Source organism: Terrapene carolina, unplaced genomic scaffold, assembly GCF_002925995.2.
Source record: "Terrapene carolina triunguis isolate 2854851 unplaced genomic scaffold, T_m_triunguis-2.0 Scaffold112, whole genome shotgun sequence".
Classification (NCBI taxonomy): domain Eukaryota; kingdom Metazoa; phylum Chordata; order Testudines; family Emydidae; genus Terrapene; species Terrapene triunguis.
In genome coordinates, this window is record NW_020664463.1 from 21,166,072 (window position 1) to 21,189,038 (window position 22,967).

At 42.1% G+C, this 22,967-nt stretch overlaps 1 protein-coding gene across 3 annotated transcripts; it reads left to right on the forward strand.

Moving 5' to 3' along the window:
• The first annotated feature begins 97 nt into the window (after positions 1–97).
• Positions 98–20,047, forward strand: PARP11 (poly(ADP-ribose) polymerase family member 11). Of its 3 annotated transcripts, none has more exons than XM_029911649.1 (9): positions 98–150; positions 7,291–7,394; positions 9,888–10,016; positions 10,107–10,227; positions 11,619–11,694; positions 12,021–12,093; positions 12,178–12,308; positions 16,502–16,653; positions 17,168–18,046. In XM_029911649.1, the coding sequence occupies exons 2-9, from the start codon at positions 7,380–7,382 to the stop codon at positions 17,479–17,481; spliced, it is 1,011 nt and encodes a 336-aa protein (XP_029767509.1). In that variant the 5' UTR covers positions 98–150; positions 7,291–7,379; the 3' UTR covers positions 17,482–18,046. The 3 variants fall into 3 exon arrangements, with proteins under 3 accessions (XP_029767509.1, XP_026508101.1, XP_029767508.1); XM_026652316.2 differs by lacking the exon at positions 7,291–7,394 and adding an exon at positions 18,698–20,047 and having other exon boundaries at positions 105–150; positions 17,168–17,289; XM_029911648.1 differs by lacking the exon at positions 7,291–7,394 and having other exon boundaries at positions 105–150.
• Positions 20,048–22,967: the final 2,920 nt, after the last annotated feature.

Genomic DNA, 22,967 nt, shown 5'->3' on the forward strand with positions numbered 1-22,967 from the left:
CCCCTCCCTCTTTCATCTGTGGCTGTAGCCCCGCCCCCACTGCTGTTGACGTTAGCGGAAGGAAGCGCCCAGCTTGGGGCAGTGACGTTGTGGAGCGGCGGGGCCCGGCCCCGGCTCGAGGCCGGCAGCATGTGGGGGGCGGCCGATGCGGTGAGTGCGACGGGGGCGGCGCTTCCCGCCCGGCCCCTCCCCCCCGGGCCCGCGCTAGGAACTCGCTCGCCCGCGGCCCAGCGACAGCAGCCCCCCGCCCGGGGAGAAACGCCCCGGCCCCGAGCCGGTCCGGCTCCGCCCGCTGCGGCAGCCCCACATCCCGGCAGTGCGGGGCAGACCCGTGTCGGGCTGGGCGGCGGGCGCTGTTTGTGGGGGAGGGGGGTGTAGGATTTATATCCCCCCTCCCCCCAGTCAGCGCGGCCAGGCCAGCAAAGGACAGGAAGTGACGCTCCCAGCGAGCAGGGGGAGCTGCAAGGGGGGACATGAGAACTGGGTCAGACCAATGGTCCATCTAGCCCAGTGTCCTGTCTTCCCACAGTGACCAGTGCCAGGTGCATCACTGGGCAATTATGGCATGATCCATCCCTTGTCCTCCACTCCCTGTTCTTTTCTGAACCTTGTTATACATTTGGCCTCCACAACATCCCCTGACAACAAGTTCCACAGGTTGGGCCTTGCATGAAGAAATATTTCCTTTTTGTTTGTTTTAAATCGGCTGCCTGTTAATGTCATTGGGTGACCCCTGGTTCTTGTGTTCTGTGAAGGGGTAAATAATGCTTCCTTATTTACTTTCTCCACACCATTCTTTTCCTAGGGTTTTTTTTATATCTTCTGACTTTAGCTCATATGCTTTATGCATCCCCAGTGCACTGGCCAAAAAACCCCACCTCAATTCAAAATTGCTTCTACCGATCTTTTGAGAAACCTTCCCTCAAACTACGCTCTCCCATTCTTCCTTTAAAATAGGATTCTTCCCATGTAACCCATTCCCTAAGAAAAGGTCAGACTGCTATTATTATTATCTGTTTGTATTGCGGTAGCTGTCAGGAGCCCCAGATATGGACCCCATTGTGCTTGGTGCTATGCAAACAAAGAACAAAAAGACAGTCCCTATCCCATGATGACCGGAGACAACAGATAGATTATTGATTTGGTTATTTAACTGGTTTTGGTAGGAAAGCTTTCGCAAAGAGGCAGATCTAGGTGGTTAAGCTCCAGGTTAGTCTGAATTCCTCTTGGAGCTCTTTCTATAACTCTCAGATGAGAGCACTATATTTCTGCAGTTCGTCTTGTGAGCTGCATTGTCCCAGAGGTGTGCAGCTGTCTTGACGGGGCATGGATGGAGATGTGATCACAGATGTGAAACTGTAGCTGGTTTCTAGTCCACTAATGACCTTTAAGCCCACTGCCAAGGCCTTGAACCGACACTGGAAATGTGCTGGGAGGACAGTGGTGATGTACGTAAGGTTGTCCATCCCAGTGAGGAGGTGAGCAGCTGCATTGTAAAGAATTTGGGGAAGGCATTCTTTTCATGTTAGCTCCCAGATAAAGTGGATTACCGTAATCCAGTCTGTAAGTAACATACATATCACTGTGACTAAATCTTTATCAGGGACCAAGGAGCGAACTGAAAGAGAAGACTTGCCTTTACCACCAATGTTACTTGGTGATTTAGCATCAATGATGAATCATACAGGATCCTGAGACTTCATACCATGTTGACAAATGAGGGGGCTGTGGAGATGCCCTCTGTGGATATGTCTACATTGCAATGTAAACCCAGGATTAGTGGGACTCGAGTCAGGCTTGAGTGTCTACATTGTATTTTAACCCTAGGTTAAGAATTTTCTGACCCATGTTTGAACTTAGGTGCTCTGGTGTCCACACTGCAGTGTACAGACCTGAGTCAAAGTAATCATATCCCACAATCCCTAGTGCCACACAACTGAAATGTGGCTACTCTAGCCATAGGACTGAGGTGCACTGTGGGAATACATTACTGCCTGCCCTGTACATTACCAAGAAGCAGCTCGCTTTGCAGAAGGCTTGATCAGTTCACTCTCCGTTGCAAACTAAGGAGGCTCTCTGATAGTGTGCCTGCAGATCGGTGATCAGAACAGAATGGATTAACGCTGACTTGAACTGCTGCAGTTGGCTTCCATTTTCAATAGAGTGGATTGAAGATTGTTGGGATAGAGAGGACTAAGGAAGTTGTCCCATGGAATAGTGGAATACTTTCGGATGACTCCCGGGATCTGAATCAAGCAGGGCTGCATCTATACTGCAAAGCAGTAGGGCTCGGACCCTGGCTCCCAGCTTGATTCAAACTTGGACCCTGGGCCCTGCCTTGATTTGAGGTTGAACCCTCTAGCCCTGCAGGGTCCTGGGACCATGGGTCTGAGCCCTGGGTTAGCACAATTACAGTGTAGACGCGGGGGGGGTTAGCCTTGAGCCCAGGCTCAAGCATGAGCTTATATTGTAATGTAGACTTACCCTGTGGGTATGTCTACACAACAAAATTAGGTCCAATTTATGGAAGTCGATTTTTTTTTTAAGAAGCTATTTTATACAGTCGATTGTGTCCCCCCCCCGTAAGCGCATTAAGTCGGCGGAGTGCGTCCACAGTACCGAGGCTAGCATCAACTTTCGGAGCGTTGCACTGTGGGTATCTATCCCACAGTTCCCGCAGTCTCCGCCGCCCATTGGAATTCTGGGTTGAGCTCCCAATGCCTGATGGGGCAAAAACATCGTCGTGGGTGGTTTTGGGTACATATCATCAGTCGCCCCTCCCTCCGTGAAAGCAATGTCAGACAATCGTTTCGCGCCTTTTTTCCGTGCGGGCACCATACTGCTTTCAGCAGACAGTGCAGTAGGACTGCTAACCGTCGTCATCGAACGACCGCTTCTGCTGCCACTCTGCTCTCCTGCTCTGGCCGCAGATGGTGCAATAGGTCGGAAAAACTGGTCTTCCAACCACCGCTTCTACTGACACTCTGCTCTCCTGCAGATGCCATACCACGGCAAGCATGGAGCCCGCTCAGATCACCGCAGCAGTTATGAGCATTGTAAACACCTCACGCATTATTCTGCAGTATGTTCACAACCAGAACCTGCAAAAGCAGGCAAGGAGGTGACGGCAGTGCAGTGACGAGAGTGATGAGGACATGGACACAGACTTCTCTCAAAGTACAGGCCCCGGCAATTTGGACATCCTGGTGGCAATGGGGCAGGCTAATGCTGTGGAATGCCGATTCTGGGCCCGGGAAACAAGCACAGACTGGTGGGACCGCATAATGTTGCAGGTCTGGGATGATTCCCAGTGGCTGCGAAACTTTTGCATGCATAAGGGCACTTTCATGGAACTTTGTGACTTGCTTTCCCCTGCCCCGAAGCGCAAGAATACCAAGATGAGAGCAGCCCTCATAGTTGAGAAGCGAGTGGCGATAGCCCTGTGGAAGCTTGCAACGCCAGACAGCTACCGGTCAGTCGGGAATCAATTTGGAGTGGGCAAATCTACTGTGGGGGCTGCTGTAATCCAAGTAGCCAACACAATCACTGAGCTGCTGCTATCAAGGGTAGTGACTCTGGGAAATGTGCAGGTCGTCATGGATTGCTTTGCTGCAATGGGATTCCCTAACTGTGGTGGAGCGATAGACGGAACGCATATCCCTATCTTGGGACCGGATAGGGTGACCAGATGTCCTGATTTTAAAGGGTCAGTCCCAATTTTTGGGTCTTTTTCTTATACAGGCTCCTATTACCCCTCACCCCGTCCCGATTTTTCACACTTGCTATCTGGTCACCCTAGGACCGGACCACCTTGGCAGCCAGTACATAAACTGCAAGGGGTACTTTTCAATGGTGCTGCAAGCACTGGTGGATCACAAGGGACATTTCACCGACATCAACGTGGGATGGCCAGGAAAGGTACATGACGCTCGCATCTTCAGGAACTCTGGTCTGTTCGAACAGCTGCAGGAAGGGACTTACTTCCCAGACCAGAAAATAACCATTGGGGGATGTTGAAATGCCTATAGTTATCCTTGGGGACCCAGCCTACCCCTTAATGCCATGGCTCATGAAGCCATACACAGGCACCCTGGACAGTAGTAAGGAGCAGTTCAACTATAGGCTGAACAAGTGCAGAATGGTGGTAGAATGTGCATTTGGATGTTTAAAAGCACGCTGGCGCAGTTTACTGACTTGGTTAGACCTCAGCGAAACCAATATTCCCATTGTTATTGCTGCTTGCTGTGTGCTCCACAATATCTATGAGAGTAAGGGGGAAACGTTTATGGCAAGGTGGGAGGTTGAGGCAAATCGCTTGGCCGCTGATTATGCGCAGCCAGACACCAGGGCGGTTAGAAGAGCACAGCAGGGCGCGCTGCGCATCAGAGAAGCTTTGAAAACCAGTTTCATGATTGGCCAGGCTACGGTGTGAGAGTTCTGATTGTTTCTCCTTGATGAAAACCCACCCCCTTGGTTCACTCTACTTCCCTGTAAGCCAACCGCCCTTCTCCCTTCGGTCACCGCTTGCAGAGGCAGTAAAGTCATTGTTGTTTCAAAATCATGCATTCTTTATTAATTCATCACACAAATAGGGGGATAACTGCCAAGGTAGCCCGGGAGGGGTAGGGGAGGAGGGAAGCACCGGGTGGGGTGGGGGAGGAGGGAAGGACAAGGCCACACTGTACTTCAAAACTTACTGAATGCCAGCCTTCTGTTGCTTGGGCAGTCCTCTGGGGTGAAGTGGTTGGGTGCCCGGAGGCCCCCTCCCCCCCGCGTTCTTGGGCGTCTGGGTGAGGAGGCTATGGAACTCGTAGAGGAGGGCGGGCCGTTACAGAGGGGCTGCAGTGGCAGTCTGTGCTCCTGCTGCCTTTCCTGCAGTTCAACCATACGCCGGAGCATATCAGTTTGATCCTCCAGTAGCCTCAGCATTGCATCCCGCCACCTCTCCTCTTGCTCCCGCCACCTTTCCTCTTGCTCATCCCTCCTATCCTCGCATTCATTTTCTGCTTTCCTGGACTCTGCCATTGTTTGCTTCCACACATTCTGCTGAGCTCTTTCAGTGTGGGAGGCCTGCATGAGCTCAGAGAACATTTCATCGCAAGTGCGTTTTTTTGGGGGTTTTTTGCCTTCTTATCTGCGCTAGCCTCTGGGACGGAGATGATGGGGTAGCACTGAAACATTTGCAGCTGCGGGAGGGAAAAAAGGGAGAGTATTCTTTAAAAAGACACATTTTAGAGAACAATGGGTAGACTCTTTCACGGTGAACCAAGCTGTTAACATTACATAGCACATGTGCTTTCGGTACAAGGTTACATTTTACCTCTTATATTGAGGGCCTGCCGGTTTTTGGGTTAACGTGCAGCACAACTAACCCCCCCACACACACACACACCCAATTCTCTGGGATGATCGCTTCACCCCTCCCCCCCACTGCGTGGCTAACAGCGGGGATGATTTCTTTTCAGCCACAGGCACACAGCCTAGCAGGAATGGCCACCTCTGAATGTCCCCTTAATACAATTCCCCTCTTTCAACCAGGTGACCATGAATGATATCACTCTCCTGAGGATAACACAGAGAGAGAAAGAACGGATGTTGCTTGAATGCATTCCAGTAACTGTACTGGCTGCGAATGCATCCCAAGTCTTCAGGTCCAATTAATCATTAAACATGCTTGCTTTTAAACCAAGTATTATATTTACAAAGGTACAATCACCAGAGGTGCCTTCTCCGCCTTCAAGGTCCGGGAGCCTGCCTTGGGAGGGTATTGGCTCCAAGGTGATAAACAGTTCCTGGCTGTCGGGGAGAATGGTTTCGCCGCTTGCCTGCTGTACGCTACCCTCCTCCTCCTCATCATCATCAGCTTCCTCGTCCCCAAAATCCTCATCCCTGTTGCGTGAGACTCCCCCCTTTCAGGAGTCCACAAACAGGGGTGGGTAGTGGTGGGGGCATCCCCTAGAATTGCATGCAGCTCATCATAGAAGAGGCATGTCTGGGGGTCTGACCTGGAGCGGCTGTTTGCCTCTTTGGTTTTTTGGTAGGCTTGCCTGAGCTCCTTAAGTTTCACGTGGCACTGCTGCAGTCCCCGTTATAGTCTCTGTCTTTCATGCCCTTGGAGATTTTTTCAAATATTTTGGCATTTCGTCTTTTGGAATGGAGTTCTGATAGCACAGATTCATCTCCCCATATAGCAATCAGATCCAGTACCTCCCGTTCGGTCCATGCTGGAGCTCTTTTGTGATTCTGGGACTCCATGGTCACCTCTGCTGATGAGCTCTGCACGGTCACCTGTGCTGATCAGCTTGCCACACTGGCCAAACAGGAAATGAAATTCAAAAGTTCGCGGGGCTTTTCCTGTCTACCTGGCCAGTGCATCTGAGTTGAGAGTGCTGTCCAGAGCGGTCACAATGGAGCACTCTGGGATAGCTCCCGGAGGCCAGTACCGTCGACTTGTGTCCACACTACCCCAAATTCGACCTGGTGATGTCGATTTCAGCGCTAATCCCCTCGTCGGTGAGGAGTACAGAAATCGATTTTAAGAGCCCTTTAAGTCAACAAAAATGGCTTCGTTCTGTGGACAGGTGCAGGGTTAAATCGATGTAACGCTGCTAAATTCGACCTAAACTCGTAGTGTAGACCAGGGCTGTGAAACACGATGACAGCGAGTTCCTCAGAGGATATTCCCCTTTCAACCAGTATTTCTTGATTTTGCTCTGATTTAATCTGGGTCAGCTATACTTCATCTTGCAAGCATTGTGACATCCTGGTTATATCTTAGAAAATGAGATACACAACTGTGGTTTCAACTGTGTTGAAAGTTAATGAGTCTTTATTGAGTTGTAGCCTTCATCCATTGCAATGCAAAAGTTAGGGGTTTTTTAAACCACCACTAAGGATTTTATCTCTGTGCTGTGACCTCAGAGTTGATTGTGAGGCATCCAAGATGTTAACCATGGTCATGTGATTTTGGAGTTTGGTTGGCATTAGAATTTAAATATTTTTGTATAGAAATAGGAGTTTGGGAAGGTCATCTGAATTGAGTATGTACTTTTCAAATTCTGGATGGGCTATTGCATTTTTCAGGGAGGATGGCATGTTCTCTTCTCTGAAGGATGCATTTATTATTTATAAATTTTACAGTTACTTTTCACTAGCTTTCGCAAGCCAAGAAAGGGTATATATCACTTTTGCATGCAGTGGGTTAAATGTTTGTAAGGGCTTCCAGGCATGTCATTGTGTGTGAAGGATTCTGTTAGGGGAGGGTGTGACAGTTAATGTTGTGTGGTTCAGTTCCAGATTTTCAGCCTTCGCAAGTCTTCTCGTTGATGATTTCTGCAAAGTAGGATGAATGCTCTGCCAGTGGTTGGTGCTTGAGTACAATGTTTGGATTAATGGTAAAACAGATTCTTTCAATCTTATTCCACATCATCAAATTAAGTTGTCAATTCCTGTGACTGTTTGTTCTTTTTTATGCTACCAACACTTTTAAAGTCTCTTACTAATATCTCTCTGTAACTACACTTAATGATTAGAATACCACTTCTGTTATACTGGAGATAAAGCGCTGATTCTGTTGCGATGAAAAAAATTAGGACTGTAAATTCTTGTCCCCAGATTCCCTAACAGATGTTGTAAGTACTGTTGTTTGGAGACTTACAAATTTTACTGGCATATCTAGCAGACTAAGATGTCTTTCAAATGTGTTTACAAATAAAACAGAAAAGTTCAAATATGCTAACTGTAAATATACCTAAATTCAAGAGCACTGAATTAGTTTTCTTTCAACTTATCTAATGACATCTGTGGTACAAACCAGTCCAAATGTGACATGTCTAGCCTGATCCATTTTAGAGTTATCCAAGCACAATATTTCTGATACATCTGTATGGAGAAAATGTGTTCTGTTCTCCCTCCCCTCCTTCTTTAATCCCCTCCCCCCCAATAAAAAAATAGCTTATGTTGTGTTTGCCCCATCCTCCCTCCTTCAGGTATCCCCCTCCCCCTCCTCCCCATATATATTTTTAAAAAATAGTTTAACAGATTAGGTTCAACTGAAAAAGAGGTTGTTAAAATGAAAGCTGGAATTCAACCTTAACTTCAGACAAGACCAAGGAAATGCCTGTTAGCTGATAAAAACAGTTGGAACAATAATCTGATGATTACATGTCCCTCAGTAGGAAAGTGTTCACTGTTTGTGATAACGTGTTCACAGTCTGAGGGTGTTGCTAGAACCCCATATGCTTTTGGGTGCCTAAGTAGCAGCAGTGACCAGAAGCAGTACTACTTTGTGTGTGCTTGGCTAGAAGGTTGTGACCTTTTTCTTTGGACTCTGCTGCTGCTATCTGTGCCTCAAGATTAGATTACTTTAACCAGCCTCTTGGTGGGACTAAATTTTGGAGACTATTCAAAATCTTCACCTTGCTTGTCGGTGTGGATTGATTTAAATCAGAAAAACGGAAACCTTGATTTAAATAATCAATTTTAATCTTGATTTGTGTTTATACTTTTTAGTTATTTTCCTGAGGAAAGGTTGATTCGCATTGGTTGGTAACTACTGCCACTAAATACAGCCTTTACATTAAATGCGGTACTGTTTTTTGCTAACTGGAAGGATATATTGTATCTATAGACATTTACTTAAGCAATTTATATAGCTTAATTGACATTTATTCAGATTCTTAATTTTTATATTTATATTATGTTAGAAAATGGTGAATGATACATTTCTTATTTACTAGTTAATTTACTTTTAATTTGCATCAAGCTCTATTTGAATGGAAATTGAGTCAATTAAAATGCACAAAAACAGCATTTTAAAATTATTTATGAGTTAAATAAAACTACCTTAATGTGCTGGATAGATAAGGGGGGAAAAAGTTTATCAAAGCATGTTTTGCATCTAAAACTAAAACAAAGGCAGTATTATCTGTAGTTAGTGGATTGATCAGATTGTTTCTGGTCACCATGTCCTTTAGGGTTTTAGAACTAGTAGATCTCATCCTCTCACACTTAACTTTTATTCACAGAGTGGGAGAAAAAAAACAAGCTTTCCTGATTTGTCAACTGCCATTGGCTCCTTAACTGTGAATGAACTAGTCATTGAACTGAATTAGTTGAATAAACTGAAAGTAAGAAAATATTTTCTCTGTACCTGTGAAAGAGGCTACTGCTGTCAAAAGCTAATTTAGCACTTCAACAAACTAAAGTCTTGAAAAATCAGATTTTTTTTTTTTTTAAACCTGGGTGTTTATTCATCCAGTTGCTTGGTCAGCAGAGCTTCTTAGAGGGAATATATTACACCTGTGCTGTATGGTTTGGATTGGAGTCTGTCTGTTGCCCAATGAAATTTAAGAGCCTGGTTTTAATCAAAAGGCTCTAAATGGTTTGGGTCCTAATTTCTGAAGAAAGTTTCCCTCTCGTTGTCTGGTAGTATAGCAGGTGAGATCTGTGGAGGTGCTTGAGCTAGCAATACCCAGGTATAACTGGAATGGGGTTGCTGGTAGGGCTTTCAACTCCGGAACTTACTCACTATCTTTCCTTGGTTGGACACAGCCTGAGTCTGTTGACCTTGTGGGCATTCTGAAGGCCTCTGTTTTTTTCAGACATTTGAGAAAGGCCTGGATGAGAAGAGTTTAAGCCAGTTTATGGGGTATTATTTATTAAACTAGACAGATAGAAGAGTGAGGAAGTGTCTAAGGGGGCCTGATCTCCAGGGTATTGTACCTGCCTTTCTTGCCCCATATAGTAACTTTTTAAAAGTCAGATTTTTTTTTCAAATAAGAGTTGTATATTAATTAAAAAAAAATCAAGACAAACTAGTGTTTCTGACATAACAGATTTCTATAAATAATGGATTTTCACAGAAGATATTTTTGTGGCTATTTCAGGAAATGCTTCAAAGAGCATCAGAAGAATTCTCTCCAAAGATGGAGATTCCTGAGGAGGAGATGGATACAACTGATACCCAATGGGGCTGGTTTTACTTGGCTGAATGTGGCAAATGGCATATGTTTCAGGTATCTAAACATTGGATTATGTTATCTGTGATAACTTCCACACTTCAAATGTACTGTATTTAAACTTGTCCTTTCTGGTTTGTTTTGAAGACTGATTCAAACACTCAGTGTTCAGTTAGCAGTGAAGACATTGAAAGGAGCTTCAAAATGAATCCAGAAGGCTCTGTTTCTTTTACTACTGCAAAATTTAACTACAAGTTAGACTTTTCAGGTATGTCTTTCTCTAACAATAAAGTATTTATATATTTTTAGGTTTCTCATGACAAGAGTTGACCAGTGCATCTTACATGCTGTTGGCCTCAAGTGTCTCTTTTATTGTAGTGCAAAAAAGCACAATTGGGAAGGCCTTCTTTATATGAATGTACATTTGACATTTTATGGAGACAGTTATGTGGTTCAGCCTTCTAGCTTTGTTACTGTAAGTAGCATACCCTGTTCAGTAACACTGGTGTTTGTCCTGTCTCCTCTCACTTGAGATATAAGTGGTGCTTTACCGTATACTCAGAGAAATGGGAACACCAAAAGTTTGTTTTCTTCTAAATATTCAAGCAGCAAGTGTTGTAGAAAACGATTTTCTGTCTTCACAAACTCTATATAAGTAATGTTGATAAAGTGACAATATAATTCAGCTGGCAGATACTTCAACAATCCAACTCTGATATGTTCATCAGAGCATCGGATATCATTCTCTAGAAAATGACTTTATGTAAAGATCTCATATATTCATATTGTATGGACTCTTTATCACAGGTTACTGATGGTTTCCAGTGTAGTTACTATGTCGTTAATTTTAAATACGTTTTATTATGTAGAAAGTTGCAATGTAATGGCTTCCCATTCTGAATATTTCAAATATTGCACTTATAGTTTCATCTGTATTTTCATATTAAACTGACCAAAGGCCTGTCATGCTCACGTGATGTGGATGTTCTGTTTTGGGATAGCAGTCTCTGTATTCTGATCTTACTCTACGGTTGTAGGGTAATACAGTGGTGGACTGTATGAAAATATGTACATTCATGCAGAATTTTGAATTTTGTTAAATACTTTTTCAAATAGCTTCTTTAGAGTTTACTTTAAAAAAACAGATTTTGTAAACTATATTTAAATCTTGAATCTTTGCTTAAAAATGCTAAAGGCAGTTGTTAAGCATAACAATTTTCACCATACTGTTAATATAGTATCACTTTTATATTTAAATGTGGTACAAAGATGTTAGCTTCTGCACTGCATTAAAATTAGCATTTAGATGCAGAAGTCTAGAGTGTAATCCTGGCCTTATTAAAATCAACGTGAGTTTTGTCATTGGCTTAAATGTGCCAGGATTTCACCATTAGTAAATATGCACTGTCTGTCTTAAGTACAGTACTTATTTAGTACTAATTCCCATGGTATGTGGGAGCTCTGCTAATGTTTTGTGCGTTCTAGTAGTAGTAGTGTTGGAGAATAATATTTTGAAATGCTTTTCTCAACACTTGAGACAATAATTTCTATTCAGCAACCCTAAAAATATCATTTTCTGGGTACTGTGCTATGTCCAAACACTTTACATTTCTGTAGATTGAATGTTTCTGGTACTCACTTAATTTTCATTATATACAGTGATGAAACAAACCAATCTGACTACTGGAAAACAGCGTCCAATAAAGCGAGCTCCCTTTTCTATCAGTGCTTTCAGGTAAGAACTAAAGGTGGTTCACTGTTGGTTCAATTCATCGTTCCTCTAGTAAGATGAACTAGAAACATTTTAAAATTTCTTCATTATTTTTTACCCTCCTCAAATTAAATCTGGGGACACAGATTGGAGCGGGAAAGCGAAAGAGGAGGAAATCTCTCCTTGCCCATTAAAAATAACTATCCACAGTTTGAATCCCCATTCAGGACCCAAGCGGTGTGTCAAATTATAGATTAGTGCAAAATTCTGTACAGAGTAGGAATCCTATTGGGGGAAGAGAAAAGCTTCAACTCTTGTGTGTGATTTAACTTATATTTTTGTGTTTTAAGTTATATCTGTGAAAATGAGGCTATCCCAATGCCTTCACACTGGGAGAATGTAAATACAGAGGAACCGTATCAGGTAAGAGCTATTATGACATGGAACATACATATGATGAAACAACAATGGACTTCAGTGAAACTATACTAACCTCTCTTTTTCCAGCTTATTCCTTTGCAAAAACAAACAAATGAATATAATGAAGTTTCTAGTCTCTTTGGGAAAACAATGGATAGCAACCGAATTAAAAGAATTCAGAGAATTCAAAATCTAGACTTGTGGGAGTTTTTTTGCAGGTGAGATTATTTCTAAAACAAACATTGTACTAGGTCTGCTAATAGAATAAATCTCTTTTAAAGGCATGCAGCAGAAATAGTTAAATGCATCTAATTATAAAACTGTTGGAATACTTATTGTGTATCTGCACCCTTTCTGCATCTGGTCTCTGTCTTCTGTTCCCTAATTGGTCCTGCTCTTGTGTTTATAGTCATATATCAGTATTCCTATTAAAGATCCTGATTTTATTATGGATTTGGAATTTAATGATACTTCTGTAACAACCGTAAGCTAAAGATCACAAACTGCTTAAAACTTGAAAAGCAATGAGAAAATTGAAAAGCACTGTTGCAATAAAAATTTCTTTTGGGCTGAAATTTGATATGCAATTTCAAAGGTTTTATATTTAAATTTAAACTAAAGAAGAATTTTTTTTTTAAAGGCATGTAAAGCAATCTTTGTTTCAGATCAAATTTTTATTTTGGTCACTAAGGTCAGCAGGTACAACTCAACATGCACATGGAGCAGATTTTTGGGCTAAGAAGGTACCATTTTTACAAAATCCCTTTTCAGACTAGAACTGCACTTTAAATTGATTAAGCAGTGTTTCAATTTCCTGATTTACCAGTTGTGAAAAATACACTGTCTTTGATATAGAGGAAAAAGTAAAACCGCACAGATTGTAGATTGGCATTCACAGCCTTTGCCATTTACTGTTATAGTCTTAACATTCCTAGAATGTATCTGTTTTTTCTAGAGATGAGTCCAGATGCCTTTGAACTTTGAAGAAGTTCACATCCAAATCTGAATTTAACTTTGCAGCTATTTTTCAATTATTTAAAAAAAAAAATTTTTGAAAGGCTTTATCAAAAGTTGTATTTGTCTGAAACAGGGAAGCTATGTCTCTGCAGTTGTTAGTCTCTTGGCGAAATTGACATTGAAAAATGTTTCTAATTTTGAATGGTTGTATGAATGGTTTGATGTGAATTCCTCCTTGGTTATTAAAGGAGTTGAATAGCTGAATGTCCCTAGCCCATGTTGCTAGAAAAATATTGTCCCTAGCCCATGTTGCTAGACAATAAGGTACCAGACTTGACCACAGTTTAGTGATCATTTTTAATATATCAAATCTTTGAACAGTAAATAATCATCCAACTGGTAAAGAATGTGTGGCAACTTTAGAGAGCTCCCTCATCAACATATGGAAAGGAAGAGCACAAGCATAGCTACCTTGTCATGAAGGATAACATTGGGTTCCCTTCTAATCCTCTGTATGAGCTGGCTGGTAGAGGTGACTACAGTCATTGTTCTCAGAAAGTATATGTAGTGGACCCCAAGGTATTGTTATGATGGAGTGAACAGGTCACAACAGACTCCTTGTAAAATGAGCCTTCACAGGGTTGTATTCGTTGCATGTCTAGTGAGGCAAAACAAATACTCCTGATTTGTCAAGTTTCTCACCTTACCATCTCTTTATGAATTTTGGTGTAGGGTGAAGTGTCTGTGTTGGATCCAGCTCTATGCAGCAAATCCAAGTTTAGTCTGTCAGTATTGCAGAAGCCATTGCTGGCTTGAGCCTTCCTGCTTTCTTTCCCACTAAATATTGTATGGGGCAGGGTGAGTTAGGAGTTCTTGAGTTTTGTTCCCACCTCTTCTCTGATCAGTCTTTATTTAATATTTGCATTTCAGAAACATTATGAATCACACGGTTGCCCTTGGAAATGTCAATATGTACCTTTCTAAAAAGGGAATTTATAAAAAGTCAGCATGAAGATATATTGGACCATTATGACAATAAAATCAATAAGTAAAAAATGAAAAAATATTAAGTTGTTACATGGGCTTAAAAGGTGCTATGCTGTAGATGAAATTGTATGGTATATTGTATTTGAGAAACACCTTGTGATCATGTAATTGCACGCTTATAGTGAATATTTACAGAGAGAGGTGTCTTAAGATTGCATATTGAGTCTTAATTTTCTCATTTCCTGGCTTATGAGTGATTAATTTTTGCAACTTTAGCCTTCTCTTAATGTATTGGTATGGAATGTATTTAAGTATATAAATACATTCTACAGTTAAAAAGTTTATTTGCTTTGATTGGCAATTTTACTACTTTGAAGCTTGTATATCTAACAGTGTCCCTGTTGTAACAATTTATTGCTTTAAAGTGGATTTCTATAGAGGTATCTCTGAATCTATAGAGGTTTTTCAATTTGTGGCATACTTCTATGAATAAGAATATCAAGAAATGATACTAGATCCCCACTGACTTCTGAGTTCGCAGTGCAGATTTGTGTTCTCTTTGATTTTCTACCTTTTGCTGAAAAAAGGAATTGATGAGCAGCAGGGACCACTGCACACAATTAAGTGTGTGCTTTAAGAACGCCAAAGCTATGGAGTTCCCACTACCCCATTTTTGGAAACATGAACTCAGGAATGGGAATCTGTTATTGCGTGCAGTATGATTATTACAGTATTGCAATATTACTGTGTGTGTTAATTGCAAAGTAATATACAGTATTAAAATTCCATGCACAATGGAGTATAAAGGCATGAGGGGAATCCTCTCGGTCCAGAAACTGCTTGCCCTTATTTTTTCACAGGGGGGAAAACCTAAAGATTTGTATCAAAGTCACAAGGATGGCTGGCAATGGTCTCAGAGGCTCAGCTGCTTTCTGGGGTGAAATAACGTATTTGTGTGTCTGACCCAGTCATTTGGAGCAGATGAACCTCATCACTAAGATGCTGATTTTGTCATGGATATTTTTAGTAAAAAGTCATGGAGAGGTCATGGGCAATAAACGAAAAGTCATGGAAGCCGTGACCTGTCCCTGACTTTTACTAAAATCATCCCTGACAAAAATGGGGAGGGAAGAGAGTCCAGCACCCTGCTCTCCCCCCCCACCCCGAAGCAGCTGGGAGCTGCAGGTACTCCATTGCCCAGTGGCTGGGAGGGGTCCCCCACTGCCCTACGGGGCTGGGAGCTCTGGGGGGGGGGGGGTCCCGCAGTGGCAGGGGAGCTGGAGGGGGGGAGGGAGAGGTTGAGGCCGATTCCCCACTCTGGCACTACAGAAGGTGGGGGCCCGCAAGGATTATAAAAATTAATACTGGCCACTCCAGGCTTGTATTGAACTCCCAAGGTTACAGCTTTTTTCTGACCTTGGATGGGTAGATGCTGCCACCACCCAAGTGCAAAACCCCTTTGAGAACCTAGGAAGGTGCACTTGGGAATTCCTCCCTGTGGGGTACCCTCAAGCCCTTTCACCCCACTGCCAGGGAAAAGCTGAGAATGAAAAACAGGAAATCAGCTGTTGCCACCAGCTAATTAAATAACGTGCACAAACCTCTTAGGAACCAAAAATCCAATTCTGTTCTTAAAAAAAGGTAAAGTTTATTAAAAAACAAAACGAAGAAAATACATCTGGAAACTTAGGCTATTGCTAGATTTTAAAAAGAGCAACTACCATCAAGAATAGTTTCTTGAGGTCCAGCTTAAAGGTTACAAGCAAAACAAAAGCATCTTGGGTTAGCACAGAGGAGTCCACAAGCCATAAAGAAATAAAAAGAGATAAACCTAATTGCCTTTTCCTAGACATTTCCTGATCTGCTTACATATCTGGGGTTTCAAATGAGTAGTTTCTAGGTATGATACCGATGATTTTTCATATAGGGTGACCAGATTTCCCGATTTTATAGGGACAGTCCTATATTTGGGGCTTTTTTTTATATGGGCTCCTATTACCCCTCCCCCCCATCCCTGTCCCGATTTTTCACACTTGCTATCTGGTCACCCTATTTTCATACCTGGCCCCAAGCTTCTTACAGGATAGTTGCTGCCCTGTTTGCCTCTCCCCAGGAGAACAACCACAGACAGACAAAAGGGCAGTCTTGTTTCAATTTTTAAAAGTTCTAGCCTTCCCATTGGCTCTTTTGGCCAGGTGTCCACTTATTTCCTTTTACCTATGCATAGCAGTGAGACTTTTTAACCCTTTACAGGTAGAGCAATTAGAGAACAGCCACTAAGAGGGATTTTATAGCTACTGGCTGGTTGGCTACTTAGATGGTAGAACTTTGAGCTGTATTTGAGGGGCAGAATCAACTTTGGTCACTTCTCTCAAATTCAGCTGTTGCAGTATCATTTCTCCTCTCAGTTTCTGTCCAATTCCAGTTTGATTACAAAAGCTTTTGTAATGCTATGCTTTTTTTGTAGGAAAAAAGCTCAGCTAAAGAAGAGAAGAGGTGTCCCTACCATTAATGAACACATGTTATTTCATGGTACCAGCAATGAATTTGTAGAAGCAATATGCATTCATAACTTTGACTGGAGAATAAATGGTATGCATGCTGCTGTGTATGGAAAAGGTAAGCTGTAATGACTCCTTTAATACCACTCCATGTAATTTTTGAGTAATACACTTCTTTTGCTCTTCCCTCTCTAAACATATAATGGTGTCCCACAAATGCATTTACCATACTGTGGTCTGTAGGGCATTTGCTGTTGGTCTGTGGAGAATGGTTTAATCTGTCTCTCTTCTTCCTGCTAAATGTGATAAAAAGACAGCTAAAATATATTAAGTAAGCAATTCCTGTAGTTACCACAGTTGGATATTATGCAGTAGGGTGGGGCAGAAGGGTAAGCCGGTCATGGGGCAATCTCCCAACTAAGATGTGGTTCACACTGAAAAAGCTTGGGAAGCACAGCACTAGTATAATTCTTATAAATTTTGCTGGATTGATTATGAATATAAAACTGAGATATATGGCCTGATTCAGATCTTACACCATTTTGATGTAAGAAGGGATCAGAATCAAGCCCTCTATATTTCATAATGAGACTATTTTCATCGGGTATAAATTTTGCTGTTTGTTTTTTAAGGGACCTATTTTGCAAGAGATGCATCGTACTCCAGTCGTTTCTGCAAAGACGATATGAAGCATGGAGACACTTTTCAAATCCATGGTGTCAATCTGCAACATCATGTGTTCAGAACGTATAAAGTTATGTTTCTTGCTCGTGTTTTAACTGGAGACTATGTCATCGGAGATTCCAAATACATGAGACCTCCTTCAAAAGATGGGAGCTTTGTAAACTTATTCGACAGCTGCGTGGATAGTACTTGGAATCCAAAGATCTTTGTTATCTTTGATACCAACCAAATCTACCCTGAATATTTAATAGAGTTCTGTTAAGTTTTGCAAGGAGCCAAACTGAATATTAGGTTGGTTGTGATGGATGGTCAGTATGTCTTTGCGAAGGAAATATAACTTACAATTCTTTTTTAAATACACGGTGGTGAACAGGGATGGAGATGTGAAGGAAAATCTGGCTTACATCTGTAAAATCCTTTTGGCTTAAGGTTGGTTGTCCATCTGTTAGTCCTGTAAATAAACGTTGATGCTTTTCATATTTAGGGTTTATAAAAAAATTTAATATGGCTTAGCTGAGCCTTAATTAAATTGGACATTTAATGTCTTCAAAGAATTCTTACTGCTATACATTTTTTTAAAAATAATACATATGTATTTATCCATGTGTAAAATATATATTTATGCATATGATACAGTATGTGTACAGATGAATAATCTTTTATAAAGATTTTATTTATAATTTTACAAAATGCAGGGGGCTTAATAGTTATTGGTATATTGCAGTATGTATTACTTGTAGATAGGAGTTTAAATCTACAGAACAATCCGTCTAGGGAAAGCAAAGGTCTGGAATCATAGAATATCAGGGTTGGAAGGAACCTCAGGAGGTCATCTAGTCCAACCCCCTGCTCAAAGCAGGACCAATCCCCAGACAGATTTTTGCCCCAGATCCCTAAATGGCCCCCTCAGGGATTGAGCTCACAATTCTGGGTTTAGCAGGCTAATGCTCAAACCACTGAGCTGAACCAGCTGCTAGGACTAAATCTAGGTCTCTCATACTGCTTCAAGCAACCTTGCAATAATGCTGTGCAACCTGTAAGTTGAAGTCTGGTTGTGACAGAATAATATACTTGACAGCATTTGTGGTCAGTAATTAGGTAGGTATTTAGCCCTAGAGTCCTCTGCTAGGATCTCTTATGTGATCTATAGAATTGTTATTTAATAGTAAAATGTGTTTTTTTGTCATCTCCCCTCCCTCCCTTTGAATATGTGTGTGTATGTAGCCGGCTTCTGTTTGTATGCTACTGTCTTTCTATAGCTTGGCTGGAATTTTAAGATGCACTCAGTGTTGACATGACTCTACTTCCATTGAAGTTGATGGTAATACTCTATTGAATTCAATGGAAACAAGAATTAAACCAAAATGAAGGGCTTCTAAAAATTCCATCCCTTAATTTTCCCTATGTTTCATGACTGGTTTTAATAATACTTGTATGTGCTGATTTTATGTAAACCAATTTTCTTTCCATTTGCATAGATGCAGAGTATGGACTGTTTTTGCCAGGTAGAATCTGATTGGGGAGGAGAAGAGGGACCAGAAGAAAGATCAGAAAGACCTAAACTCCTGAAGAAGGGGGACTGAGGTGTTAAATGAGTAAAAACACATTGGCCTTCCCTCATGAGACTGCCTCTTTGGATCCCTGCTCTTGGATTCTTGCCCTGTCACACAGACCTTAGATATACTCAAAGTTGTGTTAGATTTCTGGCATGGGAGGGAGCATATTACTGCACATGCCCAGCCTGGCATTATGACCCAGCTAATAGAGACATGTATCCCCTCCTCCCTAAGTCCTTTATCTGTGTCTGTTCATGGACTCTTGCAGTCACACCACATGTTGGTTATTTGTGTTCTTTGAAATTTCTTGGAAACTTTTCCTCGACTTTTCTTCTTCAGCTGTTCAGGGCAGGGACTGTGGCTTCCTTTGTGCTTGTACAGTACCTAGCACAATGGGCCTCCTGAGTGGGATCTCTGGGTGTTATTGCAATGATAACCAGTGATTGGTGCTATAGAACGGTAAACCTTCACTAATCCACAAGCCTTGTAATACACACATGCATGCACACACATTAAGGCGACATCTACACTGTGAGCTAGGGGTGTGAGTCCCCTGCTCATGTGTACATACTTGAGCTAGCATGAGTATAAATAGCAGTGTAGCTGTGGTAGCATGGGTAGCAGCCGGGGAGGAATGACTAAGCCATCCCAGTGTGAGTATGTGTACACAAGCAGAGGGAATCACCCCTAGGTTATAGTGAACCCTCCCGACTTCTTATCAGAGATTTACTAGCAAATGCGGTAGGGTGTCCTCAGACTAAGTCCTCTTTATTTTTATAAAATATTCTACAATACATGTACTTGGACATTATGAAATTATAAGAAGTCAAAATAAAAAAAGTTGTACCCTTTTGTTTGTTCACTCACTAATTTCCAAAATCCAGTAATTATTTTCCTCACATTTATTAGACTCATCTCAAGCTCTTCAGCTGGTGGGGCTAAGATAGGTTCCCCTGGCACCTTGATACTGTCTATAAAGAATGCCTGTGGTACCAGTTAAATCTGCTCACTCCCTTTCCTCTGCCTGTGACTCTTCAGCAATCTTTGTACCCAGCACCTTGGTACTGTCCCTTTTAGTGGCTTTGCCCTATTTGACACAAGGTGACCTATCTGTGAGCCCGGTACCAGAGTCCCCCTGGCTAGCTCATATGTCAGCAGTACGACTAGGCCTTCGGTCACTGAAATCACAGTACCATGTACAGCTGTTGAGACATCTGTGCCATCTACTTCCCCTGTACAGGTAGAAAGGGTGCAGGAATGCTATAGTACAGTGGTCTCCAAAGTGGGGTGCGCGGCAGGAGGAGCGTTGTTGTTTTTTTTTTTTGCTTCGTCAGGCGGGAGTCTGAGCAGCCTTTTTTTTTTTTTTTTTTTTCTTTGGCACGGCAGGGGGTTCGTGCTCAAAAATTTTTTACTGATAGGGGTGCGCGATCAAAAAAGTTTGGAGACCACTGCTATAGTACACCAAGAAGGGTAGCTGTACCCCTGCAGGAGGTGGATTCCTTTTCATCTTCTCCACTGGGATATAGTAAAGATACATCTGTTCATCCCTCTTCCCTTCCAGAGGCACCACCTTGGAAGTCAGGGAGGGATTCCAGGGCTGCTCTTTGAGCAGCAAAAATAAGAATTAAGTTCTTGGCAACCTGATTTTTCTTAGGTTACGGGAGAGAGTAAATTCCACTCACTTCACATGTCATTTATAGGACTTGTCTACTCTTCATCTAAAAGACAAAGTAAAAAGGCCTGTGTTTTTAAGTACAGGCTGCAGCAGTGGTCAGATGGTTCAGCAAATGTAAGTTGAACAATCAGATTCAAAATGCCAGATGGTCTTGCTGGCTAATACACATCTTAAATGCATCTGGTGATGGTGAGGAGCACCTTGTATCTTTATCAGCAATACTGTCACCAAACGAACAACTCCTTTGGACTAATATTGTATTAAATTTTTCATTTTAAAAAGATTACAGATTTTAAACAAGTCAAACGAGCCAGAATAAATAGAGAGTGAAGTGTGGCTCTGTATAGAGACCTGGATCTGAACTGGGAGACAGGGCTTAGTTCCAGTACCTGCCACTGATGTGATGTGTAACCTTGGACAAGTCACTTCACTTCTATGTCTGTTTCCCTCCATCTTTTGTGTCTCATCTGTTTATAAGCTCTTTGGAGCAAGGATTGTCTAATGTATAGTTCCTAGCACCACCACACCATTGTACAAAACAAAAATACAGGTACAGACTGCATTATTGTGAGAAGGGTATTTAGGTCTTCAGGTGATCTTTGCAATAATTGAACAGCTGGCAAATTGTTCAGAAATCATCTAATTTTGATCATCAGCTAGGAATAGTCTCAGGAAGTAATCTTAAGTCCCCAACAGAATTTTGAGAATCAACTAGACATGTCCCAGAAAGAGAACATGGGGTATGTTTTATGTCAAGGTCAATACTTATTAACCAGTGAGAGTGACTTTTAAAAAGCTTTGTCATGTAATGTGGCTGCCTTAAATTTTTATAAATACAAAAAAAAAATCAGTGTTGTATTAATACTTAGCCCTTTGAAGATCTAAAGTGCTGTCTACATGTCAACATAATTACTTTTTTTTTTCTTTAAGTAGTGGCTCCAGACTGAGTTTTGACATAGAAGAAAGTTTAGTGAAAGAAATGTGACCCAAAGCAACACCTGTGGGGTAAGGACTGAGGGGAAGACTAAGTGGAGAAGAAAAACTGAAGAAACAAAGCTTTGGATAGTGGATGTGAAAGTCAACTAAAGTTTGGGGTGGGGAGTGTAATGAAAAAAAGTGTCTCCACACCCACCTTCTGTGCAGGCTTCCTGAATGCTCAGCTCCTACCCAGTATGCTGTGCTGGAGATGGAGCGCGGCACTGAGAGCCAGGAAGCCTGATGTGGGTCACACTCCCTCTCTGACCCCTCTGAGTCAGGTAAAGGGCTCAGAGTAGTGTAAAGAGACTCTAAAAGCCTTTGATCTGACTAGCACAGAGTTCTCCCAGGGCAGGAACTGAGGAAGACAGTGATAGACCTCCTTGCAAGCCCTCGTGTAAGAGGTGTGTTGGGGGCTGGGCCAAAACACACAATGGTGTGTAGCTTCTGGGCAGCACTTGTGTCCCTGGGCAGCTGGGGTTAGGTTGCCATAACTTCGCGCACACACACAGAGTCTAAATTACACTGGGTGCTTGTTGGGCCCCTGCAACAGCCCAAAACTGAGAATACTGAAAGCCGTTTTATCCTCACTCACCCTGGGGTGTGAGTTCTGAGCTGGGCAACATGCCTATGACATAATTACAATACCCATTTTATCACCATGTCATAATTGACCAGTCAACGCTGCTGAGAAAAGTTCTGTTTTATATTTGGGAAGTCAGAGCAATCAGGATGATATTGTTCCAAATATTTCTGCTTTCAGACAGGCCAGTTCTACTCACTTATGCATGACACTATTTGGAGAAAATATTGTTCAGATCTTAAATATTTAGCTTCTGTGGTTGTACAGTGCAATGGACTAGGTTGGTCCTTAGGCATTCATGTAATAAACATGATTAATAACAGACCCCAATATAATGAACTTCCTCCTGCTGTTTTGAAAAAAGTCTCTATCAAACAAGTTGGTAAGATTGTCAGTTTCCCTCTGACCCATAAGCCCTTTAACAAATACATTGCATTGTAGAGAAAGTATCTCCCTGAAATATCTTGTAGCACCTTTCATTTAAAGGTCTCAAACCACTTTACAAACATTGACTGACAACCTTATTAAAGGTCCTATAAGGTAGGCAAGTACTAGAGAGAGAGAGAACCTTCTGCAATCTCTGCAATGCTACTGTTTCTGGGGTAGAATACAGCACCCATATAACCATGCACAGCAGTACTTTACAGGGGGAATTTAGCTAGACGATGTGTAATTATGTGTATTGAATTTTGTCCGAGACACCTTTTCTCTTAAGAAAATTTTTCCAAGATCCCTAATTACAGTATATTGGCAAGACCTTGGCTTTATGTCTTATCGAAAGGACAGCACCTCTAGCACTACATAGTGTGCTACAATGAAGTTGGGGTTCAGTACAGGCTTTGAGGGAAGTGTACCACTTAGTGAATGACTGATACTGCCTCCTGTAGCTAGGTTTTCCTAGAATCCATTCTATCCAAATGCTAATCCAGTTTAGTTTGAAAAATCTGAAGGGGTATAGC